Source organism: Lepidothrix coronata, unplaced genomic scaffold (assembly GCF_001604755.1).
Source record: "Lepidothrix coronata isolate B3197 unplaced genomic scaffold, Lepidothrix_coronata-1.0 Scaffold273, whole genome shotgun sequence".
NCBI lineage: Eukaryota > Metazoa > Chordata > Aves > Passeriformes > Pipridae > Lepidothrix > Lepidothrix coronata.
The window spans coordinates 239,753-252,373 of record NW_016690453.1 but is presented as its reverse complement, the minus strand read 5'-3'; the positions used below and the strand labels follow the sequence as shown (position 1 = coordinate 252,373).

Genomic DNA, 12,621 nt, shown 5'->3' with positions numbered 1-12,621 from the left:
GAGCGGCCGCGGGCAGCAGGACCAGGGCCCGCGGGCGAAGCGAGGCGAGCGCTGCGGCGCCGGTGGGGCTCGCCCGCTCTCGGCAGCCGGGGCGAGGCGGGCGGGAGGGGCGGCGGCCCCCGGCCGGCGGTGCCCGCGGCGCGGGGCGCTACAGCCGCGGCAGGATGAACCCCAATGTCACCTACGCCAGTCGCAAGCGGCGGAAACCTGTGCAGAAAATGTAAGCGGCCCCGCGGGCGGGCGGGGGGCGAGGCGGGGAGGGTGGTGGGAGCGACGGGCTTCCCGGGGCCGCGCCGTCCTGCCGTGGAGGCCCGGCGGGGGCGGCCGGCGGCGCCGTGCGGGGCAGGGGCGCCCGGGAGAGGGATTGCCGCGGGGTGCTGGCGGGGTTGTTACTGTTTTTAAGGCTGTTCCCCCCAAAAAAAACCAAGGGAGTGCCAGGGCGCAGAGGGTCGAGGCGGGGGAAGCAGGGAGCGGTGCCGGCAGCGCGGCGCAGCCGGCTGACCTAGATTGGGAGGCATCTGAGGTGACGGCTCCGCGCGGTAGCTGCACTCGCCCCGCCGGAGCGGGTCCCGCGGGTGGTGCCGCGGTGGCTGCCCGCTCCCCCCTCACCGCTCCCGCACTGCTCAGGTGTCTCTGCGGGGAGCGAGTGGTCGGAGCCGGGAACGGCTTGGCCAGTTCCGATCGTTTAGGGCTGAACCCCCAGCTTTAACCCTCCGGTATTCCATGAGATGCGTTTATTTGCCAAAGAAACCCAAATGCTGTAGACCGGTCGAAAGAGGGGGGGGGGGGAAGTCTAGTGTATGGTGGCTTTTTGTTTGTTAATTTGTCACATTGAAACTGTGGGAACAGCTTACTATCTGAGTAATTTTCTACGATGCACCTGCTTTAGGTTTGCATCCTAGGCTTTGTATGCTCCACTAAAAGGCTGTTCTCATGACAGGGGCATTTTCAGGCTAGAGGAGATGCTTAACTTGCACTTTCGACCGAAAGTCAAGAATCTATAGGTCATAAAAAGTAGCAAAGCTAAACTACTGAGTTGCAAGAAAAATAAGGAAAGCTAAAAAAATCTTTGTGCATTTCTGCGGGGTACTTCTGTAGATGTAAAATAACTGCCAGAACTACAAAAGCATCAAAGGAGAGAATGACAAATATTTAATGAAATCCTATTGTGAATGATGTGTTTTTAGATTCACAGCAGACAACTGTCTTGGGGGGGGGAGGGAATTAGCTTGAGCACTTGCTTCTTTGTGGTTGGAATTGTTAGAATGAATGCATGTAACTCTACAAGTTAGCACAGAAAGTCTAAAAATGTATCCTTTTCTTTTTTTTTTATTCCCTTACTAGAAAATGCTTTAATTATGAAAAGAGCAGTGCTTTCTTCTTTGACCTTTCTTTTCCAAATAAAAATGTAGAGGTACCTAGATAAATTTACACTGTAGATTTGGACTTTTAAGAATGAAATCAGTGTTTTTTCATGAGGAAATGACATGTATTTGTAGGCTATTAATAGCTAAAGGCAAATAGTTCTGGTTGCGAAAGGATGAGGTGTTCTGCCTTGCCGGGTAAGATAGCTTAATGTCTGGCTTACTATTAATTTCTGGTTAGCCTTGGCTAGAGGATGTGAAACCTTGTATTTTACCATACTGTAGTGTCTACATAAGTAATCCTTTTCCCTGTATCTACTCGTTATGTAAGTTGTCTGAGCTGCTGTGATTAGTTGAACTTGAAGCCTTTTTCTTTTTTTTTTTTTTAATTACTAATAGGAACTATTTATCTGTTGAGGGACTGTGCCCTTTAGGACCAGAGGGAAAAGTTTCTTCTCAAAATAAAAGTATTCATATTGAAATAGTATGCTCACCCATAATTGAAGCGGAGGCTGATTATTAACCTACCTTGTTTGGGTTACTGGAAATTATTTTTATGCAACACGTTCATCTCGCATGTAACATTTACGTGTTTCTTTTCTTCTCAAAATGCCTATGCTCTTTGGCTGCTGCTTCTGTTAGGCCAGCCTTGCAGAACATTTCTAGTGGGTCAGAGTGCTCCAATTTCTCACATAACTAGTTACAGACCACACCTTTAGGCCAAAAAAAAGTGAGACAGGTAATAAGTTTATTTTTAACTGATTGATGGAGGGAGGTAAGATGTACTTGGTGCTGGTTAATAAAGCTTTGACACCACTGTCATTTTAATCTGTTTGAAGTTGATAATGATATTTCCTACCCTCAGTAGAATTCACAGCTCTTCAGAAAAAAAAAAAAAAAGGTGATACGTTACTGCAACTAGTATCTTTATAGAAGAGATTGTTTCTGTTGATAGTTCTAATGTTTTGTTTGCCATGTATGTAACTCTGAATGGCCCATAATAATTGGTAACCTGTGATGACAGGCAGATAGTCTTTAGAAATGGAAGAATATATTGCCATTGAAAAAAAATTAAATAGAAGAAATACTTCTTACTTCAGGTGTAAGTAACTCATGAAAGCCATGGTGGTAACTCAAAACCAGTTTAAGAAACATGCCTCCTGCAACTACCCCTTTTTATTATCTGCCATGTAAAGAACTGAACTTGAAAGGGAATCACAGGCTATTGCCTGACAGTGCCAAGTGTTGAAATGTGCTTTTTGGATTCAGTAGGGAATTACAGTATCACAGCTGAAAAAGAAAAGCAATCATGGGGGAACATAATAGGCAACTGTTCCTGCAATTCATCTTATCTTGTCATGTAAGGAAGAAAAAAAAAAAAGAGGATGCTAAACATGTGCACTCCAATTGCTTGTAATATGCTACAGAAATCACTTTCTTAATACCTTGGAGTCTTTCAATTTCCTCCCTATTTAGTGTTCGAGCCCTGCGAGTCCCCCTGGTGGTAGCAGGGCTGGGGGGGGGTTTCACTCCCCCCTGAGTCTTCGGGAGCAGTGGGTGGCCCCTGCGTTTTGCTTTGCTCTTTTTTTCAAGACTTAAATTTCTTTCATCTAGCGATCGTTAAGTGAATTAATATACTAGGATTGTAGTGGGAAGGATAAAATGCAAATTTTATGGAAGTGGGGCTTACTGCAGATAGATTTTAACATGAGGTGAAGGGTATTACATAAGTGCAGATCCAACTTGCAGTTTTTATGTCTTTCTGCTTACTAGCTCTGATTTGGTTTGTTTTTGTTTTTTTTCAATGTTTGGATAGGAATTGTTTTGTATAACTGGATAAATGTAATAGACAAAGAATGGGGTGGGGAGTTCTAAATGTTTCATACTATGCAGATGCAAAAAGCATAATGTCTTGGTTTTTAGTAGACTGAATAAAAAATTGTGATAGGATTTTGTTCTGTGTTATCTTGAATATATTTATGACATTAAGTACTTCAGAGGTTTGACTCAATCCTTAATGAGTAGTCCTAGTAATGTTAGAAAGCAGAGCAGAGGTATTTTCATTTAAAACATTGAAACAGTTTATGTGTTCTTTGAAGGCAAACAAACAAGAAGTGCCAAAACAAGCTTTCAGAAAGGAAGTTCATCAGAAAAGAAAAATAATCGTTGAAATATTCCTTTGTGTAAAGCAGTATCGGCTACAAACAGCAGTTTGCACCTTTTATTTGAAATAAATATATTATTTAACAGCAATAAACCTGTTATCATATGTAGAATAAACTTCTTATATATATTTGTCAGTCTCGGTGTAGCTGTACGTTACATGTAGACTGCTATGTAAAATTCACTGGTTTTAAGGTTTGATTTTGGTTCGTTTGGTTTTGGTCAATGTTTCTTGCAAAAGCATACCTTTTAGAAAAGAATCTGCAACAAATGGAGGTATAGGTATGTAGGTAACATGGTCAGTAGACAGGAACATAATTTTTTGTTTCTTTTTTTCAAGTAACATTGGCTTGTTATCTTAAATAATAGTGAAATATTTTAAAACTGAGTGTTAAACTTTCATTCTCGATTGGTGTTCTGGATGTCTCTATTACTCTGGTTGAGTCCTTCATGCACCAAACAGACTAAAACTCTGTTTACTACTGGAGGACAAACAGTAGCCCAGCATTGGACAAGTAGTATGCAACTGCTTGAGGTTTTTTTAGTAAAACAACTTTATCCCTTCAGCAGCCTGAATCTTTGCTGGTTTCAGTCTCTGCTGAAAGAGCCACTGGAAAGAATCTCTTCCCTCTTCAAGATTGGTTGATGACAACTTTAGTTTTTAAGAGCTTGATAGTCCATGTCTTATCTGTTGCTTCCAAAGCAATCATCGGCTGAATTTTTGGTAATCATAAATTTGGTGTGGGCAATAAGAGTAAATGCTTAGAAGTATTTTTCAGTTGCTTAAGTAAATAGAGAATTTTTTAGGATTGTAATACTTGCTTAGTGATAACTGATGCATTTCATATACCTGAACTACACTGAATTAAATCATATGCGCATTTACTCTTAAATATGAGATGAAAAATATACATAGCTGAGAAGATTAAATCCATTAGCTAGGTGACTTGTATGTTCTTTCTTATGTCCTTTTTTCCTCAGCAATAAAACTGTTCTGATGAACTTCTAATTAGTTTTTTTTAGAAGAATTATGTTTCTTTTAAATGTGTCACTGTATCTTTAGTGCTCTTCTTGCACATTCTTTTATTCTCTTGAGTTCATTTCACAGTTCAGTCTTGTTAATAAGGTATCATGCTTTTCAGTGCTTAGTTGTTTGTTTTTTTCCTTTTTTCCCCAAAGTATATGTTGTCATATCATGAAGAAAATAAACTTGTGCTTTCTTTGCATTTTCTCAAAAACTACTTTAATTTCCCTTTAAAATGATAAAATTAGCATGTAAATATTGAAACTTAATTTGGCCTTTTGATAATGATTAAGACTTGGGTACTTGTGCACTTTATAATAATTTATTGCTGTTAATGTCTGGGAAGGCACACATGATAAGCATGATGATGAAAATTTCTGATTGAGTAGGCTGTAGAAGACCAGTGAAAACAGTAGTTAGCTAGTGCTGTGGTGGCAAATTCTTTAAAATTGTTAAATTAAAAATTAAGTGTGCTTGCTTGTCTTGTAGCTGTTGGATGATAAGGGCTGTAGCTCAGTTCAGAGGTTCTGAGTGTACATGGACCTCTAGCCTTTGATTAGGGAAATCAGAAGGTAAAAGATTAAGAACTGAAAGATCAGCTTAAAATACATTACCTCCTTTAGTACTTTTTTCTTCTTTTAAATAAAACACATGCATGGATTTAATCTTAACATAGGACATAATTTGCCTTGGAGATAATTTTCTGCAGTGAAGCTAGGGCTGTCTTTAGCATCGAGGGTTTATATAAGTGGATGGAAAATGGTTTAGCTTGCTGCTTATGCCCCTGGCACTGCCGCCCTTATTCCCTTTGTCACTGAAGGATCCATTTTTATGTAATGGATTTTAGTTGGGTGACAAAGGGGAAAATTAGGGATAATCAGTGTTTGATTTGGAGGGAGAAAATATGGCAAGATTTATGCTGCAAATAGTAGTAACATAATATTCAAAAATGCTTTCAACTAGTTAAAAGTAAAAAAAGAGAAATCATTAGAAAATCAGTGTAAATTAGAAAAACAATCAACAACTGATAACCTGATGAGATGACTGCACAGTTGCACATAATTTCAACTACTTTGTCAAATTGTGAGTTTAAAGTAAACCAGAGGGCAGTTGTTAAAATAGAACACTCTGTTATTTAGTTTGAAAACTTTATGTGTGTTGAATGGTTTCTATGGAGTCCTCCACTTTTCAGGAGCAGACCAGTTTGATTTGATATTAGTTAGCCGTTCCCTGATTGTTATACAACTGATACCTGCTTAAAGTTTAGAATTTATTATTCAGACATTTATGGCAGTCTAATATGTAAAAAAAAAATTCAGAAATAACTTTTAATTTACTGCTAATTTTTGGTGATTTTGAACTTTATTTTGTTAGGGTTATATTTAAATTGTGTAATCCTGTGGCTTGTACAAGTTAGTATTCTGCCAGCATAAGAGAATATGAAGAAAGCTTTCCTAAATTATTCGAAGTTTAATATTCACTTGGGAATATGGTGAACTGACAGTGTCAAACTCTGGACTTGTGACCAAAGCACACGCATCTAACCAAATAGCTTGTCATCCATGGCCATTGATGATAAAGCTATGGTTGTTTTTCAAAGAGAAAGAATTTTCATATTTCTTGATTAATTTCTTTTTCCCACTTTTCCAATATTTTTAGGATAAAGCTCTACTAAAACTGTGTCCTAGACAATATTTACCCTGCAGCAAGTTTAACTTTATCTGAGGAGTAAGTAATTGCTGCTGCTATGTTATATTTTTGTCTATTAACAACATTTTATATTATGGCACCTTCACGTTTCCAGGCCCTACATAAGGCATGTGCCTCCTTTAATGTGCAAAAGGACAGTCATAGTGCTGGGGAGCAGGCAGCCAGACTTAAGTGCAAGTTTTTGACAAGTGACACTTGAATAAGCAATGGCTGTAAAAAGAAGGGCTTGAATTTAAACTAACAAGAAGTGTAATTGAAACATAAAGTAAAAATAAGCTAAAAATAAGAATGTCCATTCCAGCAGTACTTATTTGGCTGGAAACACAAGATGAAGTTATTTTACTGTATGGTTTACTTTAAGCAGTGGCAAAAATAACTATTGATGCTTTTGCGTTTTCTCATCGTAAAATTGATATAAGTATGACAGTTGGAAGCAGACTAAACAAAATACTGAAGAAATTAGCTGCTGAATGTCTTTATGCTCAGTACTTTTGAGTGATGAATATTGCAGAACAAACATTCCTGGAGAGGAGCACGGACTGATAACTGATGCAGATCTCATGTAGAACCTCAATACTGGAAAAGTGAGAATGAATCACTCTTTAATTAGAAAACTGTTTAATAAAGATCACAAAATCTACTATGGCTTGTGCAGATAAATTATTTTGTTTCAGTATTGGCTTGTAATGACTAATTGTAATTCAAAGGAGTAGGGGCTTAAACTTGTTCCCAGACTTCTGCGTGCGTGGGGAGGTGTGAGTATCCAAATAGCTGGAATTGAAGCTCAGGGTGGATATGAATGGAAAATAGCAAGTTTATAAAAACTTCATTATGTAATTCATAACAAGAAAAGCTTTTGAAATCATTCTTTGTAAGGTACAAAGGCACCTCTTTGTCATGCTGTACTCAAATGAAATGCCTTCATCTGAGAGGTGACTTAAAGGATGAGCTCAGTAGTGTTTGCTACAAAGATTTTACATGCAGACTAACTTTATCTCATGGGGGTTTTTTGTGCAGTTTTGGATCCTTCATTATCTAGCACGTTACTAAAACTTTTGTTATATTCAACTGAAAATAACCTAATCCAAACATTGACAAAAATTAGGGACATCTGTGAGAAATAATTATCAAAGCAAAAAAGTGTACTCTCAAATGTATTTGTACACAAATACCACTAAAAGTTACCAAATTATTTATTATAATAATTATTATTTATTATAATGCAAACATTTGGAAGAATAAGTGACTGAAAATGTAGGAAGCTTTTTATAAAAAATGCTGAATCTCAAAGATTTCAAATATTCATTGGATGTTCAAATAGACATTGTAACTCAAACTGCTTCATTTAACAGTGTGTGTGTGTTGGAGGGGAGGTTAAGCCATCTTAGGTTATTTCTTTTTTTTTTCTGATGGGAAACAAAATCACTTGGGAAAACATTTTGGTTGTTAAAGTTTGAGACAATTTGTAATCTTAGCCTTGGTGAATATTTGCCTTCGTTTTGGAGAGGAGCTTACACTTACGCTGTGTTTGTTTTATTGCCACAGAGTAAAGCCGTCCCCAGCTGAAGGAGTCAAGTCCAATCCATCCAAGAGACACAGGGACCGCTTGAATGCGGAGCTGGACCGCTTGGCTAGCCTCCTGCCTTTCCCTCAAGATGTTATCGCCAAATTGGATAAGCTGTCTGTGCTTAGGCTCAGTGTCAGTTACCTGAGAGCCAAAAGTTTTTTTGATGGTAAGTGTTGGAAATTTATTTGGTTTTGAACTGCTTGTAAAATTCAGTTTACGCTGTATGTTGATTTCAGCTGTTCAGGTACTTAAAACTGTTACATTTATTTTAATGGAATAAAATTAAATGTATTTCAAGGGAACCTCCAGTTTTGTGGATATATACAATGTAACTGTATAAAGTAAGCTTTCCAGTTTCATGAAACCAAATGTAACTACTTATATTTCACTTAGGTCACCAGGCTTTCAAAGCTTTGCGTTTGGAATTGATATTGCCTTTAATGAGTCCTCCAGTCCTTTTCATCAGACTATCAAAAATACCCAAGAGATTTCTCTTTTTCCCCTCTGAAAATTGCCTTCATAAAACTATTACTATTCAAAACATGTCATGTGAGTTCCCATCAGCTATATGTTTTGCTTAATGATACATCAAAAATAACTTTGCTTTGATATAAAGTAATTGCTACTGCCTCTTCCTATAGTTTATTGCAAAGGTGATTTGTAAAGAATAGAGACAGTCTTTCCTGGGTCCAAGCCCTGATTAATGCAGGACATGAGGCATTAAGACGACATCTAAGGTTCTCCAGTTGTGTGGGCAGGTTTTCACTGACCCCAGCCCTGACACAGGTAATACAGCAGCACTTGGAGTAGTCATCAGGCCAGAAGTGGGTGTTCTTGGCCACCTCAGAGCTGGCCAAAGAGTCCTACCCCACTCCATCACTACCTGAGCTGTTCTGTAGGGTGAGACAGGCTGGCTGGCTTCATGCCAGTTTTTACATAGGCGGAAATATTCTGATACTTTTCATTGCTGGAATAAAGCAATGAACTTTTATTGAATTAATTGTCCTTTCTTGAACCAATCAGTCAGATTTTACAATATTGTATTAAAGATTAAATTCTGTTGATCGACTGTAGCTAAGGAATCTTGATTACAATGGAGTTGATATTATAATTTTAAGCTGGTTTTTAACTAAGTTTTTTTGACATTAAAATAACCTCTGTCCTCATTAGTTTAGGATTTAGTGTTTCAGCCTTGATAACATGGATGAAAGAACTCAAGAAACCTAACTAAGATAGTTTCACTTTTTTCTGCAGGAATACAGAATTATTTTCATTTATTGTGTCAACTGGCTTCAATTTATTAATGCTCATAAATTCACATTCTGTGTTTTATTGCTTGAAGAATATATGCAAGTGTCTTGATTTCTGTGCTTGTTCAGGACAATTCTTAATATGGAATCCAGTCTAAGGCTAGAGTTGGGCAAATATTTCTGGCAGTGGTTTTTTCACATGAAAAAGTTTTCTCCCATCAAATGAGAGAAATCTTTTAGAACGTCAGTTTCATAAAAATCTTTGCAAGATATCTCAGGTAGGTTGCTTTAAAAGAAATTATTTTGCTTGTCTGTGTTCTCTGGCTGAACTAAAGTGTAGTTCTAGTCTCAATGAAATGTATTTTGTTGTGGCTTTTAAAATGGTGTTTTCTGACATAAGCCCAAGATTGCAAGGTTCTGTTTTGCTTGGGATGAAGTGATAATAACAAATCTCAATTTCTCATGCAATGGAAATGCTTTTTATTCTTCCTGCCCCTTCCCTCCAATTTGCACTTGAAGGTCCTGTAATAAAGGCGTTTAAGACTATGATTTCTGTATGGGAAAAAAAATTAAAAATCATGCCTTTAGCTGTAAAGAGACATTCAGAATTCCTTCACACCAAAATTTACATCACTTACTTGTTTTTAATTTGAACATATGGTAGCTTTCAGTCATTTAGAGTGGTGATGAATTAGATGTGCATTAGTGGCAGAGAAGTTATATTTGCATTTCAAGTTGCAGTTTAACTACTGTGGATCTGGAATTGAAGCAAACAACCTGTGTTTTTAACTTAGTTGCATAGCACTAGGTTTGTATCCATTTCAGGCAAAGGTTTGTAGCTAATGCTACCATACTGGACAACAGCTGTAGAATATAGAACATTTAATTGCAATATAATGAATTAAGGAGCAGAATTTTGATTTGTCTTGTAGGAAAGCAACAAGTGCATATACTAGGGTGCGTTACAAGAGAATATTTTTCCTTTGGACTCCGTAATATAAAAAAGCCTGGTAAATTTGAAAAGATAAAAGATCTGATGTTGCTTACCTTGTGCAAGACATTTTTAATAGTACAAAGTGAAGCGAGTTTAATTTATACCTTCAGACAGAATAGCTTCAGTAGAAGTTGTCTTAACACTTTTTTGGCAGAAACCTTTTTACTACTTCTTTTCAGGCCTTTAAACTGTAGGACTACAAATCAGGTTAGTCATTAGTTTCCATCTCAAGGTGTTTAAAGACTAACATCAATTACTTCAGTAAGAGTGACCAATTTATGACCATGACAGAGACAATAGTGAAAACTTGGTCTTTTATACTAATGTTCCTAAATAACATGGAAGCTATTTCAGTGAAATTCAGCTTCCAAAAGAAAAATTAGTGCTTTGAATGAACAAAAGATGAGAGAATGAAGAAAAAAACCCCTGAAAACCTCTAGTTTACATTTGCCCGATCAATCTATGCAGTACTTCTCAGGACGGCTTTTTTGAAGGCGTATTTTGTGTAATTGAAGATATGCGGAAAACCCTGTAGAATAAATCTGACAAATGCAAGAGTGAGCACTGATTGTCACCTTGAGTGCCTAGACTGAGCCAACTGCTCCACTTTATTAACACAGCATGCTGAAGTAAAGGGAAACGCTAAATGAATAACAGGATGCAAATGGGGGGTGTGTAAATTCCTGCGGAAAGTAAAATATAAATGCGTAATCATATGATCTTGCTTGAAAGGAAACCCAAGTTTTTTCTGTAACAATAGATATTTTTTTCAAAGAAAACACTTGCATTTTTCCAAGTTTAAATAATCTAGAGTGAATGTCTGTTTACTGAAGGCGGAAGTCTGGGGTGAAAAAAAGAACTGTTTTGTGAAAGACATTTCTAAAAGTTACATCAATTTGAATAAATGTGCCTCACTTGACACATTTTTTGTCATTACTTTAAAAGCTAAGGGGTCTGTGTATGTGTATATGCACACATATATGTGTATATATACATATATATCCCCACCAGTAAAAAAAGCATATTCCCCTGACCCTACTAATTAAAATGGTACAGAATGTTCTCCAGAGCTAAAGACAGGTGAGTGTTTCTCTAGCGTCTACTGAAATGTGGTAGACTTCTGCATGCTTGACATATTTCAGGTTGTAAGAAGTAGGTGCACGTATTTTTTTCTTCCACAACTTCAAAACATCTTCTTGTGTTGGTGATTGTATTCTGTTAAGCAGTTGCTTTTGATTGTTGTCATTTGTTAGTAAAGTTATTGTGCTGTGAAGTGACCCTTTAGATACATTAGTTTTGTGTGGTCAGGTTATTCTCAAGTCCACATGGTGTCAGAAGCCTTTCTGTATCCCCTGTCAAGCATTCAGGCATGCTTTTATATGTATGAATTTGACCTTGTACTCAAAAAGGAAGTTTCAGTAATGGCTTAAAATAATATGTCTCAAGTCTGTTTCTTTATAAAGTCTTATGTGGTGAGTCAAAGCTAAGAAGTGATTTAGGGTGGTGTTGCTTCTCGGCAGTGCAGTACTACCTGCCTGTACTCAAGTGGATTAACAGTCCTCAAAGTCAAGCAGGTTAGCTTAAATCACCGCTGGAGTGTTTATTTTGTGCATGTAAGATACTTTCTGAAAGTGGCTTAGGGGAAGCTTTTTATTTTTAAGAGACTAGGATAAATCAGTCAGGTGTCTGCTGACAATCAGTAAAGACTTTGTGTTGTCCTGGTATTATTTCAGTCCATTTTGATGCTAAGTGCCCATGCATGTGTGCATTCAGCAGTGAAAAACATAAAGTGGAATATGGGACAACAGCTCTTTGTGCAGATGCAGGTTAGTGTGAACTCAGCGTATGGAGCACAACTGGACAATCATTTAGGCATAACCTGTGTTCCCCATGCATATGAAGGGAAAAAGCCCTTTTGCTTCTAGCTTTGGTCCTTATATGATGAATAGATAATCACTTAAATACTTTACTGCAGTAAGGAAAAAAATTTATAAAGATTTTTCTTGGGGTTTTGGCGAAACAGATTAAAGGGCTAAAAGTAGAGTTTGCATGACTATTCACTTTTTTAGTGTTAGGGGCATGATTTTTCTTTTTAAAGGTAAATTGAGAATAAAGGAGAGGCTTGCAGAATCAAAAATGAAGTAGCTGTGCTATGTGTGCATATCAATACATTAGAAACAAAATTCAACATGTTGCTTGTTAATTATCCTTTCATCCATTTCACTAAGAATTCCTGTGGGTTAAAGTATGGAGTTTTTTTCCATCTTGCTTATTGGGCAGTATTCTGCATTTATAGAAGAAAGTTTCTGTTCAAAATTAGTTTACAATTAGTTTCTCATGTTGTATGCAAGTGATTCTGGCAAGCACAGCAATAACAAAATAATTTTTTTTCCCCAATAAGTTTGCATTGCCTTTTTTTACTTTGTAGTATAATTAACACACATTCTTTGGCATAGCATATCTCAAATTTGCAATGCAGCCATTGTCATCACATAAAATATATTCCTTGATAGTGTATTTTTCCTGTGCTGCCTACTGTTCTATCACTG

General features: G+C 37.4%; 1 protein-coding gene across 1 annotated transcript in view; it reads left to right on the top strand.

The window, feature by feature from the left end:
- The first annotated feature begins 124 nt into the window (after nucleotides 1-124).
- The window catches only part of AHR (aryl hydrocarbon receptor), a 59,523-nt gene continuing 47,026 nt past the window's right edge, over nucleotides 125-12,621 (top strand). The window contains 2 exon segments of the mRNA XM_017836275.1: nucleotides 125-220; nucleotides 7,807-7,994. Coding sequence (XP_017691764.1) covers nucleotides 165-220; nucleotides 7,807-7,994 — 244 coding nt within the window. The 5' untranslated portion in view covers nucleotides 125-164.